The following is a 17,968-nucleotide window of genomic DNA, read 5'->3' on the forward strand; positions in this document are numbered from 1 at the left end:
TTGACTAAATGCTGTTTAAATCTGAAGTTGGTTTCAGCTTATGGCACTTTTATGATCTTTTAGGGTTCTCACTGTTGCTTTATATTCCAGCCATGGGTGGATATTGTGCTTTAGAAACAGCTTGGGAAACGACGGGACTGTTCAGAAAGCTGAACCAACAAAACCACACTGTCTCCAGGCTTTTTTTTCTGTATAGGAGACATTTATCACTGCCTCAAATGTGCATATTTTTCATTGCTTCTAAGTGAATATTAATCTTCTGGTTTTCCCCTTTCCAAAGTAGTCTTTAGTTTGTTTCCCATGCAGAAAGAGGAATTTCCTTGTGGGTCATATTTCAGGGTGTTTGTATTTATACATGGACTATAAGAGGGCAGTCACCATGCAGGACAAGGACACATCATGTTTTGCTGCAGGAGGCAGTACAGGAAATCTGGATTTACTTGAGGGTGTATTTCTCTAAAACCTTCTTCACCATGAAGACATTTTGCTTGTAAGTATTAACACAGTTTGTTTTCCTTGTCTTGGAAATTTTTGAAGTTTTATAATAGCTTTCATTGTAATGATTTGAGGCATTTTATTTGCTTTTTGACTGAAGTGTCTCATTGCATTTCAAAAGGTTTGAAGCAATCAAATCCCTTAATGCCTGGCATACAAAAATCTGGGGGGGTATAATCACGGAATTGGCATTTTCTATTTTGAATTAGACATAACCTGTTTACAATGTTTCTTACTGTTGAAAAGACAATTAAATATAACAATTAAAAACTTTTTTCCCAAAAGGCAGAGTGAGGTAGCACAACTAATCTCATGGGAATTTGTCTTCCCATGTGCAAATCTTGACTTTTACTGACATCCTGAAGAGACTTTTATCCTGTCAGAGACTCTTGGAACGCTGTTTTGTAGTAATTGCATCGTTTGGCAGTTGAGGTGACTGTCAGTCACATTGAGCAGAGCAATACATTGCCTTTCATTGCAACCCCAGGTGTGTACCCCTACTATTGACTTTGTGTACAGTCATTTTTAGTTTTGGAAGTTGCTTTTTTGTCCTTTTATTTTTCTGGTAGGCAACAGATGAAAACTCTAGAAGCAAATTTTGTAGCGGTTTATCCTGGCAGTAGTACTTTCTCCCCAAAAGGAAAAAAAATGCAAAGGTTTCCCTGAAAAAATCCTCAAAAAAGTACAGACAGAAATGTGCAGAAACCTCTGATGTACCTAAGTTTGCAGTGGGTCATTCCCATTTACAGCCTAGAACAGGAGGAATGAAAGTCTATAACTTTAGTTGTGTCTCAGGGGTAAAATTCCATGTGTAACCCACCCCATTCTTGACCACCCTACTCCTGCCTGTACCATTACTTTTGGCACCATGGAGTAAATCACTAAAGAAACAGAAAAGGAGAAAAGCCCTTAAATCTCTCACTGCAGCCAGGATTCTCAGTAAAGAACCAGAGAGGAGCACTTGTAATCCTTCAGATTTTCCCAGGAGAGGCTCTGTGTAACCTCCTTGTAGGTAAAACAACTTCCAGCCAAGATCTGGTTTTGCAGGGAGTGAGAGTTTTGAGGTAAGGCAAAGAGAAACTTTTGAAAAGGCATTGTATTAATAGGACAAATTTGCAAATTCTTGAAGTTGCTGTAGTATTATAACTGTATTTTCTATGCATATTTTACACTCTTTAGGCCAAGTTATGCCAATTTTATACAGGACTGATGGTACTGGCAAAGCAGTGTTAGAAACATACATGGATGAAGTATTCTCAGGTTACAGGTGTTGTGACTAGTGCAAAAGAAAGAGCCAAATGAAGCTCCCTTGACAGCTTTCATCCCTTCTAGGCAAATCATCTTTTTGGCCTATAAAAATGGATAATATTTGTTATTTGTAATAGTATTATAAAATAACAAATATAGCATATAGTGTATCATTTAATATGATACAATGTTTTATAAATATATTTAAATTAATTGTTATTATGGCTATTTTATGTATTTTGATCATCAGTATGAAAATTAACAGTTGTAAGATTTTTGTTATTTTCTCAACAGCAATTGTGTGTGCAGTGAAATGCTGCTCAGCAGAAAGCCAACTGAAATGAATTAGTTTCAACATTTTTGCTCTTTTTGTTACGTGGGTGGAAGAAACAATCAGGATGGCTTCTACAAGTAAAAGAAATTCTGCAGGTACAAAATTTCTCCTACTAAAATTAGTCAGTAGTAAAGCTGTGACATGATCTGTCCTTAGCTGATTGAATGCCATCTATGAATTTCTTTAGGGGTACATTTCAGATCAATAATTACGAGGCAAAATAAGACCAGACCCCAAAAGTTAAATCAGATCTTAAATAAGACAGCAGCTCATGATATCTTCTGAGCCTCTACCTTTTCACTACCTTTACTTTGCAGTCTGGGCCAGTTGTCAGCATTAACATCAGAGATGCAGGACCTGGCTCTATATTTTATAGCCTTGATTTGTGTTTGTCTTATGGCCATTTAAGCACAGAAACCCAGTGCTAAGCAACAATTTCCAGTTCAAAGAGGTCTTTTTAAAAAGATTAATTGGCAGCAAGTTAAGTAATGGTGCTGTTCATTTCTCTTTGATTAGTGAGAATTCAAAATACATTTTGCCCTGAAGGTGGAGTCTGCAAACATGGATTCCTCATCAAATCCCCACCTCTTCAACTTCTCAGCTCACAGGTATACTAGCACAGATTAGTTATATTTCAGCAATCCCTCATACCTGCTATGCTGAATTTTAATGAGAGACAAATTGCTTTCTCTTTGGCAGAATTCCTGGAAAAGGCGTCTTTTTGTCCTGTCCAAATCCAGCAGAGGGAATTACATCCTGAAGTATCTAAAAGGCCAACACATAAAAGGCTCCATAGCTGTTGATCAGTATGTAGCTCAAGTGCATCATCTTTTTTATTTTAAGTCATGTATCAGCACTCTTCAGTGGCCACTGATTGAACAAGCATTTGTTCCTGACTGAACAAGTCAGGATTGGGCTCCTGACTCAAACCCAGTGAAGTCCACAGAGGAGTCCCTTGGGATTTGTGGGCTTTGGGTGCAACTATGATATATGTAGAAGTGAAAATCCTGAATTGCTTTATTTTAATTTACTTTGTGTGAATGATTGCTGTGATGTAGCTGCCAGTGAGGTACCTGGCTTGGCTCCATGCTCCCACAGGCTGTGCTCCTGCAGTACAGCACATTTTACCTCCTGTGAGGACAGAGCTATGCATTCATTCACATCGGAATAAGGACAGGCTGTGCCACTCTCAACCGTGCCACACACCCTTTCGCACCTTACAGCTTCACTAAGTGCTTTGCAGGTTTGTGCAAAGGTCTCCTGACTTTCTCATAGCCCTTTGGGCTGGTTATGGTTGCTCTCTGCTTCTCATTCTGCCAAGAAATTGCTCGGCTCGTTTGGGTTGGTGATTTCCTTCCTGTCAGCACAGTGCCTGCTGCAGCAAGACTGAGTGTCACTGGCTTTGGGCTGGCAACCTTTACCATGTCCTACCATGTGGTATGAGATATGTGCAGGGGAAACAGAAAGCTTAATGGAAAATGTAAATATTTTCCTGTCAGATCTAGAGGTTAATACTCCAGGCTCCCTGAACTGTTAGGCATGGAGGTCACTCACCACATAGCTGTTGTGCTTCTTCCATTAACAGGATTTACACTGTGAAGCTTTCAAAAATATAGCAGCTTGCTCAGTGGTCTGTGGTTACATAATTACCATAATTATTGTTGCTATTACCTTTATTAATTTGGCTTCTTGGAAGTTAATGGAAGTAGTGCTCCAAGTGCTTCAAGTATCCATTAGGAGTACTTCTCTCTCTTCCCCTCTTCCCCTCCATTAAAATGCTATTAATATACAATTAGTTTCAAATCAAATATATTGTTTTCTAGTGGTTAAAAAACTTCCACAAGAAATTTTTCTTACTATTGTTTCTTTTCAAGATTCTGAATTAAACCAAAAGCCCCTTTTTCCAAAACTGAGGATCCATAGTCTGGGCATTTTGCAAAAGTTAATTTTATATTTTTACCTGGAGATTTTCTTCATTGAAAGACCATCTCTTTTGAAAGTGTGTGTTTATTTTCTGGAGCACTTTTTTTTTTCCTGTGGAAAAATGTTTAACTTTTCCCTTGCAGATCTTATCATATTATTCTGTGCTCAGAGTAAAATATGGACATGCACACATATATGTGTTTTTGTACCTGTGTAGAGTTATATAGGATGCTTTGTATGGTTATCTTCACAGAATCATAAGTACTGAAGTTGGCATAAGTAATGCTGAAATTATGGGAACGGTGAGGAAGATGTTTAAATGCCTTCCTGAGCAGGTGATGTCCATCAGCACTGGGAACAGATGTTACTACCTCATTGGGAACAGCAGGTGGGCATAGCAAGATGTGCAGAAGCAGTGGCAGTGCTGTTAAACTAATATAGCACCCACCCCAGGGCAGGGTCCTGCTCCTTCCCAGGCACCCCCTGCCCTTCTGTCTCAGCCACTGATGGCACAGCTCTGGGATGAGATGATTCAGCTGCCTTATCCAATGGAAAATAGCTTTTTTCTATGGCATTTCCTCCCCTTACTCATGGCTGGATAAATTTTTTGCTGGTTCAGGCAGGTGAGCTCACCTTCCCTGCACTACACAGTCACAGCATCCAGCACGTGAAAGCAGCAGGGGCACAGGGCTGGGAGTGGGGATGGCAGTGGCAGTGCCATTTCAAACCATGCTGGTTAGGGGACAAGAAAGAGCAGAGACCTTTGCCTTCTCACACAGCAGCTCCTGGCAGTTAGAAAAGGTTCTGCTCCTCACGGATAAACCACAAGGAATAATATTGCCTGAAAACTAGGTTATTAATCAAGGGAAGCAGACTGAAGGCAAAACAGCTCCCAGAAACACCAACTGGGGCGTTTGCTGCAGCAGTCCGTGTTTTTTCAGGCTAGAATTGAGTCCTGAACAGGGTCAGAAACTTTCTGTGGAGGTGATCAGCCAAAGCTCAGTTAGTTGAGGGAGGAGGATGTTTGTCACAGTGCTCCTGTACTGCTGGTTCCCAGCATCTCCTCTTCAGCTTCCCGGTCACGAGCCTGTCAGGGGAATTTTTGCCTTTTTGCAGAAGAGCAGCTGATGTGTGAAATTCTGATAAGAAGAAAAACACATACCTGAATGCTACTTGAGCGTGCCACCCAGTGCCTTCCCCTGGGGCGCGGCTCTCACAGCCCACACTCAGTGGGAAGCATTCCAGAATTAATCCAACTAAATCCACTGCAAGCATGAAAAACAGCTTCAAACGTCCTTTCACGGCATGTTTCTCATCCTGATGGCCCAAATCCATTCCCAAGCCTTGTTAGCTCTCTGAGTCAGACTTTGCCATCTGGCTGTGACCACACAAGCACCCTTTCCTGAAAGGCATGTGAAGGGTTTTCCCCTTGATCTCAGGGATTTTTGTTTTGGGCCCCCACAGGAAGAAGTAGGTAGGCAAAAGGATTGCCCTTGTTTGTTACCTGTCAGTAAGTTTTCCTTCCTCTTGTTCCAATTCAGGCAGGAAATAGAGGACTGGGTCACTCTGATATCTTCAATCTGCAGGGAGGACAAAAGAAGTGGATGCTGCCCTCAGGTGACATGTTACTGTACTTTATTTTAGAAAAAACAGACATTTCTTTTTTTCATTACAAAACCCTACAAAGGAATTTTCCTGATCTTTGCCTTGCAAGTTGCTTCTGACCTTGGTTATTCAGAAATTCATTTTCATATAAATTCCTGTACCCTGGCTTTATGCATCAAGCTGGCATTGCACAGTCTGTCTGCACTGGGATTGATTTTTTTTTTTCAAAGAAATCTCTTTAAAGAGTAAGCCATATGGAAATGAGGGAAGATTGATATTATGCTGCAGTGAACCACACCTTGGAGGCATCAGAGTGAAAATGTGTGTTAGATTTAGTGTGTGCATTTCGGCTATATTTACATGTTGTTTTACATCAGTCTGCCAATGTTAGAAATCAGATGGAAGCTCTGGTAGATCAAGCTCAGACCCAAATTTCTGCACTTTGTCAGCCAGCCAGGCCCACCAGTTTAGACTCAGCACTCACATCCCTGCAGCTTCCAGACAGCTCAAAAGGCAAGCAGGGAAAATTTATGTCTGCCTGAAAAATGCCATGCAGACAATGCCTGAGCCATTAGAAATGAAGTTTGCTCTAGTGAAATGTGTCAGTACATTTTAGCCCACATCCAACAGGTGCCTGTTTTCTTTTACTGTTTTTCCCTTATTTCTAGAATCATGATCTTATTAATCCAGAAGTCAGAAGCCGGCCTTCCTCTTTGCCACTGTTCTTAAATTCTATAGATATGACCAGCTTTCCAGACAGGCAAAGCTACCAGAAGGTAAACAAATTAACCATCCTTAATAACGAGTCTGTGCCTAGGCATGACTGTGAAGTTTCTTTTGTATAGTTGTTTTTTTCTACCAAAAGTTGTTCAGAGTTTCTGCAGTGGGTACCTGGGTGCTCTGTTCTGGTGGGCATCCTGAGGAGGACCTGGATGGTAACACCACAGAGTTCCCACAAGGGAAATAGTTTTGGGGCAAGTCTGCGTGTAAGTACAGGCAATGAGAGACAGTCCTCACTGGTTGTCTCAACTGACCAGCAAATGTTAGTGGACATTAAATAAGCTCCTGAAGATTTGCTTTGACATGCCTTGGCAGAGGCATGTGATGATTGTTTTGGCAGCTGCTAGCCACATTCCTCCTGATTTGTGATTGTGCTTTTATTTATCTCTCTCTTTTTAGGCTGTAAAGCTTAGAGGAGAGTTCAGATCCAATTCCTCTCTGCCTTTCAGGCTTTCCCCTCTATGTTTAAGTAGACCAGGAACACATTGCTGCTGTCCCACAGCAATTGCAGTCCAGGTATCAGGGTGAAATAGCAGCCAAGGAATTGCTGGGTTTCTTAGTCACAAAGCTCTGTGCAAATGAGAGGAAGCTGAATATGGGTCAAACACCTCCAATGTATCTTTATGAGCAGTCAACTTTTTTCCTTTGTATACAGGAGAATGGTTCCTCAGAAGACAAGAACAGGCCTTATTCAGATCCTGGCCCCCATCAGGCTCAGTGTGACTCACCAAGAGGAGTCTTTCCAAGCCTGGTGAGCAGGACAAATCAAACAGCTCTTGCCTTGTTCTGTCTGCAGAATTGAATGTTGGCTTTTATCTCACCTGGGTATTTGTGACTATAGATTATCCACCTACTTTCCTAGCACATCGAGTTGACTTCCACTATAAAAGTTTCCTAAATATTTTGTCTGTTTTCTTGTTTACCACTGAAAATTATTTTCTAAAAACTTGTTTGAAATACCTGTGTTTGTTTAGGGGTTTTGGAGTCACAGCCTCAGAGTTTCTGTGGCAGCTTTCACAAACTTGATGAAGAAAGCTCTGCATTTGCACTGGTTGATGATTTGTCCCTCCCTGCACATTTCTCAGCTGTGCCACAGTTGTTCCTAAATGGTTTATTTCTTCAGCCTTTGCCAGTAGCAATCGAGTCTGTAACTAAATTACAGAACAAGAGCTTGTTAAATTGAGGCACATCTTAGAACTGACCTTCTGTCAGCATTAATATGTCTTCAAGTAATTTCACTTCCATATCTAGCAGGAGTGATTTGGAAAGATAAGAAGATGAATGTTATCTTGTATTACTGGCTAAGTGTTCTGACCTGTGTTCCCTGAACTAGTGCCTGCAGCAGTTTTCCTCTGCCGTGGATTGCTGCCTTTGCAGCAGAGTCAAGAGGACAGAAGGCACAACCAAGGCTCTACCACACTACTCTGAAGCTTAAACCCATCTTTACTGACAGTTTGTGCACTGAACTATGACCTGGAGTGGCTGAGATGCAGGGCAAAGAATCTGTTCTGCTATCACAGCTAACAGGGTGGTAAATCACATGCTGCAATCACAGTCCTTGTATATAGGCTGACAGCAAGCATGAGATAATACAGCTAAATTTAGTGGAAAGAAGTGAATAGTTGAAACTGCATTGCAATGCCATGGGCAATCAGCATAGCTCAGCTGATGCACAGTACTTTATAAAGTTGTAGTAATTCAGTTGTGAGTCTGAGCTCTGAAATGCACCTAGTTAACCCTTGGTCTGATTTTAACCAGTCCTGCTCTGGGTGTATGTCAAGAATTTGTTTGTGTCTCTTCCTTGTGCATACCTTTTCTGTCTTATTCATTAGTTCTTCTCATACTTACGATGCCTCAGAGAGCAGGTATTATATGCAGCTGTTCAGGCTAGGACAGGCTGACCATGAGGGTTCAAAGATAAGGAATTTGGATTTTAGCTTTTTAGCCTGAAGCACAGGGAATAGCACAGGGCTCATGTTTCTGTTTTGGCATATTTGAAAATAAATAACTTCGCTGTATAGAGAACAAGAAACAAGATTTGTTCATTGGATAAAAATATTTCTCTTGCCTCATAAGTCTAACATCTGCTAACATCTCCAGAGCTATTCTCTGCTCAGTGACGTGTAGACAACTGACTTCCTAACTAATCCCTTGTATTTACTTCCTTTTAGCAGTGTGACTCCCCATTTCAAGCATCTGATGTGTTTTGCTTTTTACTGGTGGTTCCCTCATCCAGGCCCAGATCCTGAAAACTCTTTGTTCAGTCGCTGTCACTGATGCAAACAGGATTCTCCGTGTCAGTGGGTCTAGTCATGTTGGCAGGGACCCTGGAGGGAACTGGGGACCTGGCTCCTTCTCAACCCCCCTTTTGGAGCTACCAAACCTGGTCTGACTCAGCAATTCAGTATCAGCTATTTTGATACAGGGCTTTCAACATCTGAATACATCAAAATTAGGAGCTGTGCCTTGCATCACCCTGTGCTGTGCATTACTGTATTGCAGGGCACCCTTGGGATCTGTTACACACCTGGGTTTTTGAAAGAGGGATTCCTCCCTCTAAGGGCAACACATAATGTTCCTTTAGGAGCTTATGGGTAACAATGGCTCAGTTGTTCTCCAGGTGTCATTTCTATCTTTTGTTACAGCCAGTTTTCTCCATAGTCTACCTGCTCTCCAATGTAAATCCATATTATGGTTCAATAGACACTTGAAGTTTCTCCTGATTCCCATGGCATGAGTTGATCTTAATGCCATCTATACCAATAAGGAAAAAAAATGCAATAATTATCCTTAATTAATATTCATTGCCAGTTTCTTCTTGTTACATGCAAGAAAGTAATTAATTTAATTTACTTTACCTTGAAAACAGTAATATATTCTTGGCATATTTAGCAATTATTAAAATGATCACCATGGAAACCAAGGATGTAAGTGCAGAGATAAAAAACAGTTGCATCACAAACACGGCTCAGAGAATTGAACTGGGAGGCAGCTAAATACTAATTACCATACTCTTCACTATAGTGAAGTCAACAAGGAGACATAAAAATAAATAATTTCTCTTTGCGACTTGAAAAGGTAAACTTGGTGGAGGGATTAATTTCTCCTTGGTGTACCAAATTGCCTCAAACTTAATGTTTCAGGTATTTATGAAGGCAGACTATCACTCAGGACACAAAGGATTCTATGTGAGAGCTCCAGTCTTCTGCAGTATCTTTTTGTTCACAGAGAAGTATGAGACAATACATTTCTCATTACTTGGGGAAATCCCAAATTCGTTCTTTATTTGATAGCAGTTAAAAGCTGCTTAAACAGGACAAATATATCCCAATTCATCCCTATATTTTCTACAGATTTTCTTCCTAATGTAAGGACTTCAGAACTGGAGGCAAAAAGAAAATCTTTTCCACACAAGTGATCCTAAATTCATGCAGATTCAGACACAAAGTGTTTAGAACCCTTGATTTTTAAACAAAATAATAGGTTGTGATATGAAATCAGTTGCAACAGCCTGGTTACCACTAATCCGTCTATGGGAAATACTAATACCAGTGGCTGGTTTTTCCTGTGTGCATTGAATTTCAAAAATACAGACAGTACAGATACAGAAACCTTGTTTCTAAAATAGGCTGGCTCTGAGCATCTCTCACTTGAAGGAGAAATGTATCTTACCATGTTTTCTGTGAATATTTCCTGATTCTGTTACTTCTCCACAGAAAGGAAAAACGCATGCCAATCTGTAAAACTGAGCCTGTTAAATACAAACCCATTCTTTCAGCAGGATAAAATTCTGGGAAGTGAGGAAAATCTGCCATTGTCAGATCCAGAGGAAAACATCAAAAAGGATGAAGAAGATTATTACCAAACTCCCAGCAACGTTTTAGCAAAGGTAGTTTATCAGCTGTGAGTTCTGCTGGTCTGTTAACAGCTCCAAGGACACAGGAGACATTTAATGAGCCAAAGAGGAACTGGTAGAAGAAACCACTTGTACTTTGCAAAAGGAATACATAGATAAAGCAGTAGAGCTTTCATTTATACAAGAAAAAAATATGCTAGACTCACTCAAAGGATCATCCTGGTGCAAAGTGGCATTTTGACAAAAACATAGCTGATTTTGTTGAAATTCCCCAAATTGACTGTTTCATTGTAAATGGCTTTTGCCTATTGTATAATGGGATTAGTTAGTTTTATTTCTGAAAGTGAAAACTTCATTTAGAAAATGTAACAGTACATTAGTTTAATATATTTTGAAGTGTAATTCTGTTGAAGCACCAGTAAGCTGCATAAAAGCAGCTTTTAAAACACTGCAGTACATTTTGGTATCTACATTTCACTGTGAAACCAGGCAGCAGGAGAAATCACGCTGTTAATTTCGTACAAATTTTGACATCCAATTTGGGAGGCTAATTTCTCTAGACTTCCCATGCAATTAGTGGTCAGGAGAAGATAAGTGGTCAGCTTTCTGCAGAAGTCACAGACTGTACATCTGACTAAAGGACATTAACAATGGTGATGTGGTCATATAATCTAAGGGCTCTAAGTCAAGCACACCCAAAGAATAAGTCCCCTTTTTCAGCCTGCTTAAATTAAAAGGCAACAATTTATTTTTTCTTTTTTTTCTTTTTTTGTGGTAGTACTTCAGAATATAGCTGGTCATGTCCCAGTCTGGCAGTGCCAATAATTCCAGCATTAACTTTTAAGTTTCAAGCACCTTTCTAGCTTCCATTTTGTGGGAACTGACTGATTGAGGAAACCCAGGGTATATTAGTCAATATGTTTACACAGCATGAGCACTGAACAAAATAAGGAAATTAATGGTGGTTTCTTCTGTAGGCAGGGAAATGTCATTAATGTCTTATATTGCTGTGTGTTTCTGACAGTGCACTGCTGAAGTATCAAAGCCTGACCTTACAGCTGAGTCTGATGTCCCTTTGCAAGAGAAGCCAGTGCAGAGCAACCCAGTAAAGGAGAACATTTATATGTCAATGAAATCACTGTAAGTTGCAACTTCATTAAGGTTTTGGAAATTAAAAGTGACATAGCAATAGAGATAGAACTGACATCTCTGCTATTTGCATAACAAGATCTAGAGGCTGCATCTTGTTTGAATGAGTCATTGTTGGGTCTCAGTTCACAGAGTTCAGCACTCATGGGAACACTGGAGTCAAATTCAAACTCATCAACATGAAATTTAAGCTCACACTGCAGGCTCCTGCACTTACATATACTATTACACAGACTATACGATGCAGCACCTTTTGTTGTCTCATACTTTTTCACAACAGCTCGCCACTTTACTGAGTCACTGCAGCCAAACTCCAACAACCTTCCAGACAGGTGCTCTCCAAAACAGGCAGCGTTATCTAGAGGTTAAAAGAGAAAGGTAGAGATGGGGCCTTAGCTCCCAACTTTTCCATTAAGAAGTTATGTGAGTTTCATTTTGCCATCCAGAGAACGTCTCTGTTGCTGTGTGTTTTGAAGGTGCAGTGTTTGCCACATCACAAAGAAAGACCTGAACTTTGTGTCACGGTTGTAGGGCCACAAGGAAATTTTACAGCCTCCACAATATAGCACTGAATACTGAAGAGAATTGTGCCTGCAGGGTGAAGCTCCTCCTGAGCCAGAGGAGTGGTCAGTAGCTGTTAGCTGTGGCCTGACAGCTACAGACAGATCTCGGGCCCCATGGAGGGAGGCAGCTGGAAATGCAGACCCACTAACCAGTCAATCCCAATAGATTAATTCAAGCTCATCTGCATCTTTGGGAGCCCCCAGAGGGAATTACTATAAAAACCTCACAAGGTTATGCCATCTTAGTTAAATACACCAAGAGCAGCTTTTGTTGCTAACCCCAGTCTTGTTTGGGGCACAATGGGGAGTCAGCTCCAGGCAATAAAAGGCTTATCAAATAAAATTAAAATGAGTTCAAGTAGTTCTGAGTTATCACATCTCCCAAGGGACAGCTTTACATCCTTGCAGACCCCGGTACAGCCAAGGCCAACAATCTGTACTCAGTTTCTTTGTCAAGGCATGCTGTTAGCTGAAATGTTTCCAGGCTTAATAAATAGTTTTTGCATACTGAAAACGTTTATTTTGAGATTTATGGTCCATTTTTAGAAGAGCTGTTTATTTTACTTAGATTTTATTTTGTCCACTGGATATTCTACAAGAACTTGTTATTCTTTGCTTTATCGAGGGCTGCTTGATCCAGCTTCAAACACAGCCAGAGTGCCCGGAATTGTCAAACCCCTTAATTTTTTCTCATCATTCCTCTCTAGTAAGCTGCTGGATGAGAGATGTCAGCTCACGTGCAGACGTGATGGGCTCCCATCCCCTCCCATGAACAACAGTGCATGTCCAAGAGACTTGGGAGCAGACAAAGACAAAAAATTCCCAGAGAGCAGCGCCAGCCTGCAGCCAACCCTCCAGAGAAGGCAAAGCTCATTACCCCTCTCAGTGGTTCACCTGTCTATACTGCTCAGGTAAGTGTCTTCTCCAGCTGGTTGCAGAGAAGACAGATGTGTTCATGGGTTTCATCTTGCCACGCCTGTCAGCGTGCCAGAGGCACTTGGATGATGCTCTTAGTCACAGCATTTAGTTTTAGGGAGTCTGCAAGGAGCAGGGAGCTGGACTCAATAATCCTTATGGATCCCTTCCAATCTGAGCTGTTCTGTGATTCTGTTTTTCTCTCACAGTCAAGTTACAGATGAGATGCAGCTGCAGAAATTGGATATTTTTGTACCCTTGGCTGATATTAACAATTACCTAAAACTTACTGAAGCAGCAGGACGAATATGGTAAGTCTGGATGTCTTGTGATAGTGCCTGTGAGATGAGACTAAGTGACAGGCACAAGTGTTTGACTATAGACACCCCTGTGCAGTTGTGGCAGGGCAGAACATGGCAGGGGCAGTGCTTGTTGGCACTTTAGTGATTCCTTCTGCTCTCTCCAATTCTTTGTGTACTAGAGTTTGTGTTTCAAATGCTGTTGTAAAGGCCTCTGAAGAATCCAGCATGCTGTGTAATAATTAGTGATGGTTTCAACCAGAACCAGATCAAAAGGTTACAAAGTCACGGAACGTGTGTGTCATTTCCAGAGGGCAGCCCCATAAATGCAGTCCTGTCCAGCCACTGCAGTGACTGGATATTCTGTATGTTTCCTTCATTGTCTGCCCTCCACAGCATTGCACAGTGGACAGGTCCCCACAGACTGGGCTGTTTGTTTAACCACGGAGACCACGTGGTGGCTGTGAATGATCTGCAGCCCCAAGGTGTGGAGGAGGCTTACTTCTTCATCAGCAGGTCCACGAGAAAGGAGGTGAGCTTGACTATCTCTGACTCAAAGGTATCAAGCCAAATGAGAAAGCAATTTCCCTTTTTGCATTTCAAGAGGCTCCATTCAAACCAGTTTACTCTGGTCTAAGTGTGGCATGAATAATTCCAGCACCAAATATCTGCTCAGCATCATTCTGATGTGGTGGCTGTCTCCTGTTCCTGAGCTACGTGGGGAGTGCAAGGCCAGCACTGCAGAGCTTGAGGAAGATTTTGAGCAAGACCAAGAGATGTTATTTGGCAAACATTAGCTAGAGTTACTTGGGATTTTTTTTGCCTAATGCATATAAATTGCAAGTTTTGGGAAATAAAACATTGCCTCCAGTGGATGTGTGGTTGCTTGTAGTGGTTTTGGGCATTGAGGGCAGAGCCCTGGACTTCTATGTCCTATTGCTTATTGAGCACTACTCATCTTGTGTGAGACTGTGTTCTTTGACATTCCTAAGAGTTCTTTAACCCAACTGTGATCTATGACATGTGTTTCTGAACTCATATTTTAATATTCAGGTTCATGACCCATATCCAAACACGTTCATATTTGAATTCTGCTGAGAGGGTTGAGGTCAGGAGATGCTATTGCCATCTAAAGAAAGTAAAGCCAGTCTCAGCAAGGCAAAAAAAAATACTCATCTCTCTTAATGGGGAATTTTTATTCAGCTAGTTCAAATACAAGTCAGATAGTTGCACAAATGTTGATCAGATATAACAAGCTATAAAAATGTCCTTTTTTTTTTCTTTTATAAGGTGAAACTTACTGTGTGTAGGATTCCACATTCAGATATCTTCCATGCTAAAGGCTGCTCATGTTCCTGAAAAAAAAGACCTCAATGATTAAGTAAGTGCCAAAACTCAAGGGAGAAGATCAGGGAGGAGAAGGTGATATATGGTATATAGAGATAATTATCTTCTTGAGCTGCCAGACATCTTTTGTTGCTGAAGTACAAAGAACGGAGAATGCAGATTTCGTTTTATGTCCTCATAACTTATTTTGTGGCATGAATGGCATGTATTTGGCTTATATTTCATGTTGGCATGTATTTCTGTTACATGGAAGAAAATGAGGGTCAGATAATTTACATGACCTCTGTGCTGTGTATACTTTTCATTTCAGCAGAAAATACTAGTTTGTGCCTCTGCTCACCTCTCTACACTGAGTTACAATGATTTTTTACTGAACTCCTAATCAGTTAGAGGAGGACAATCAACCAGCATTTGGACTAAAACCATGTTTTCCCTGGATTCCCCTTAGCTACAGGAAGGCTGAAGTGAGCGAAGAGCTGCAGTGTTGGAGGAAAGGCTGGTATATAAAATGTTGTGTAGTGATTCAGTGGGGCCTGAATTTCTTTTTCAGTGAAAAAGGAATGAATGGATTTGGGAGAGAGAAGGGCTGGCCTGCTCTCTGAAGGAGCTCCTGGTAAAGACAGCTGGGACAACCACAGACAGAAATGATGTATCAGAAGGCATGTGCTCTCCCCACAACACAGAGTTCATGTTTCTCACAGAGAATGTTTTCATGCTACCAAGTAGTACCACAGGGATGTCACTGGTGCAGCAGAATTTCCAGAGCAAGTGCTTATTTATTTCCCAAGCAAGGATATTTCCTGTAAATATTTATTTGTGTACATGCCTTCCTCACATTGCTGCCATAGAAACATGACCAATTTTCAGCTGGTAGCACACCTAAAGGAAATTGATAAGGAACTGCCTTCAGGAGTGCTCCAGTGGATGCCAAAAGGGAGCTTTTTCCTGTCCTAGAGTGACCTCTGTTGCTTGCAGCACCATGGTGTGACATGGCTAAACACTGTATGTGTATGTAACACAGTGCCCTGTATGAAAATGGACACTTTGTGTGGGATTTTTTGCACACACATATTGCTGTAAAATAGATAGTGTCAATATACAGTGATGTGGCAACAAACTGGGTTTGAGTACTGATAATTTTATCTTGCAAGATACAACCAAAATAAGTACTGGATTTAGCAGGCACAGGATTACTGATATTAAGCGATTTATATATGCTTTGATTGAGGTGGATTTGGCTCAAAGGAGGTTTTTATTCAGCCTCCAGTTGAATTAGGCCAAGTTGGCTACTACAGTAGAGGAGCTACACTCACTAAAAATCAGCATTAAGTGCAACTTACTTCAGTAGTAAATTTGACAAATGTGCTGAACTTTAAAAAAAATCATTATAGAATTTTATTCAGCTGAAGATGAAAACAGCATCATGTAACTCAAAACAGGCAAACACAAATATGTATATAATCTATTCAGACTCGGCTCCTGTTCAAAAGATTAATTTCCAGACTGAATGTTCCCACAGCCTGTCACTTCTGCTTTTGAGATAAGAGCGTTTGGGACATGCTTGTTTCTCAAGGTGGAAAGGATCACATTTTGATTTTTCTGTTTCAGTGGTGTTCAAAGGCCTGTTTGTGCTGAATTCTGCATAAATACAGAGGGAACTCCCAATTCTGGAACTACAGAGGCTGAAAATGGAAGAAAACACATTCCTTGGGAACTCTTCTCCAAAGCTGCTATGGGAGTCCTTTGCTCTGCACTGCTGCTTTGAGCACAGCAAATCCATTTCTGCCTAAGGAGCCCCTGAGGGATGGGATGGCTGGCTGTCACTATACAGCCCTTCTGCCAGCCCCATAACTCTGTCAGTCTGCTAGGACAGTCCCCACAGCCTGAATCCTAAAATCACTACTTCAAGAACATCTACTGAGGATGTCATCCTCAGTCTTTCCTGGCCAAAGTTTGCCTGAGCTCTACTTCTGAATTTTGGAAAAGTAAAGTCCAAATTTTAGTTGGGACTCCAAGACACATCCCTCTGTAAAATCAGGAATGTTTTTTTCTAATATTTACCCTTGACAATTTTTTCAGAAAATTTTTTCTTGCCCTGTTTTCAGCGGGCACAGGGAACGTTTGGATTGCCACTGTCTGCAGAGAAATCTTCATTATGGAAGGTATTTTTTCTACCTGTTCTCCCTTCTCTTTTTCTTAGACCAAACATTCTGCATTCTTCCATCATTTTTTCAAACAGTTCCTGAAAATGGCCACATGACACTAAACTGCGAGACAAATGCCTTGTGTTTCCAGTTATGGATGAGCAAAGGAAGTGAGAAATTGAAATACAAAGAATTTCATCAAAAAGAAATCCAAAGACATGAAGCAATTTCCTAGAATTCCGTAGAGAAACATTTGTCAGAAGAGGTGACTCAGTGAAGAAGATCCCCCAGGGTGGTGGGAGAAGAGCCACCTCCATGGGACCTGCTGCTGAAGCAGATGTTGAGCACTGCATGCTGCACCTCTCAGCCATGGAAGGATGTTACTTTTGGACAAAACCAGGATTTGGTTAGATATGTACAGAATAATTCCAGAATATTTTAGAGAACTGGGGTGTTACTTCTGTGCTTCAGTAAACAGTTACAGATGTGATACTCCATAATTGATCATTATGTCAGTTTGCACAATGCTAAATGCAGATAATTAATGTCACATATTGGCTGATTCATAACACTTACAGAGATACAATATGGAAATGGCATTGGTACAGTAAATTCTTCTAGGGTGTGTGAAGTTGTCTGCCCACATATGATTAATAAATGTGATAACACTTTACAACACCTTGTATGCTGCAACACACCTCATTTTCTCCTAACATGGCCCCTCCTTGTCCTGCAAAAATTAGCTGCAACTTCTTCTGTAATCTGCAGCTGAGTCACTAGATAGCCCTTTAAAAAAAACTACACTTAAATAAAGATTTAGGTTGTTTCCCTGGCTGTTAATTTGTGCACATTCCTATGCTGCACTCAGTCATTAGGGGCTGCTAATATTTCCCCTTGGATTCCCAAGGATGAATCATGCTCTTTCTACTCTAGCATCTAGCTAGGAAGATGGCAATTGCCCAGGAGAAAAGCAAGTCCTGGAAGAGAGGGGAAAGTAACGGTGAGGGAAGTCTCTATATTGACGTGAGGTCATTGAAGTCAAGAAAAATAAAAAGCCCATTGAACAGAAAGCACAAACCAGACCACACAACCTCCACACTTCCTCCCAAGGGCAACACTCCTGAGAACTGGGGTTGCAGTCATAAAGTGATCAAGAAAGCACAAGTCCTGCAAGAGAACAAGTCCAGCCAAGAAAAGTTATCTGTGCAATGTCGACCCTGGAACAAGCCAGAGACAAGCTCTGCATAATGCTTAATTCTCTTATTAGAGTCCTTCCAGCCTGGGGGATTGGAGGGATATCTATATATGTA

At 41.0% G+C, this 17,968-nt stretch overlaps 1 protein-coding gene across 4 annotated transcripts; it reads left to right on the forward strand.

Annotated features, from left to right (window-relative positions):
- Positions 1 to 387: 387 nt before the first annotated feature.
- On the forward strand, positions 388 to 17,484 carry PLEKHS1 (pleckstrin homology domain containing S1). Of its 4 annotated transcripts, none has more exons than XM_058841425.1 (16): positions 391 to 490; positions 781 to 982; positions 2,038 to 2,172; positions 2,594 to 2,685; positions 2,777 to 2,883; positions 4,254 to 4,388; positions 5,542 to 5,617; positions 6,274 to 6,381; positions 7,041 to 7,136; positions 10,164 to 10,274; positions 11,266 to 11,381; positions 12,661 to 12,864; positions 13,078 to 13,179; positions 13,564 to 13,699; positions 14,458 to 14,548; positions 16,123 to 17,484. In XM_058841425.1, exons 3-15 carry the CDS (start codon positions 2,142 to 2,144, stop codon positions 14,524 to 14,526), a joined length of 1,383 nt encoding a protein of 460 aa, XP_058697408.1. In that variant the 5' UTR covers positions 391 to 490; positions 781 to 982; positions 2,038 to 2,141; the 3' UTR covers positions 14,527 to 14,548; positions 16,123 to 17,484. The 4 variants fall into 4 exon arrangements, with proteins under 4 accessions (XP_058697409.1, XP_058697408.1, XP_058697411.1 ...); XM_058841428.1 differs by having other exon boundaries at positions 10,167 to 10,274; XM_058841426.1 differs by lacking the exon at positions 781 to 982 and having other exon boundaries at positions 388 to 490.
- Positions 17,485 to 17,968: the final 484 nt, after the last annotated feature.

Source organism: Poecile atricapillus, chromosome 6 (genome assembly GCF_030490865.1).
Source record: "Poecile atricapillus isolate bPoeAtr1 chromosome 6, bPoeAtr1.hap1, whole genome shotgun sequence".
Taxonomy (NCBI): Eukaryota; Metazoa; Chordata; class Aves; order Passeriformes; family Paridae; genus Poecile; species Poecile atricapillus.

What these genes read in the sequence shown, in the direction of transcription:
- PLEKHS1 (XM_058841426.1), top strand. Translation starts at nt 2,142, where the DNA reads ATGGCTTCTACAAGTAAAAGAAATTCTGCAG. An exon ending in CCAGCAACGTTTTAGCAAAG is followed by an intron (nt 10,275 to 11,265) that starts GTAGTTTATCAG and finishes TGTTTCTGACAG; the next exon opens with TGCACTGCTGAAGTATCAAA. An exon ending in GAAGCAGCAGGACGAATATG is followed by an intron (nt 13,180 to 13,563) that starts GTAAGTCTGGAT and finishes TGCCCTCCACAG; the next exon opens with CATTGCACAGTGGACAGGTC.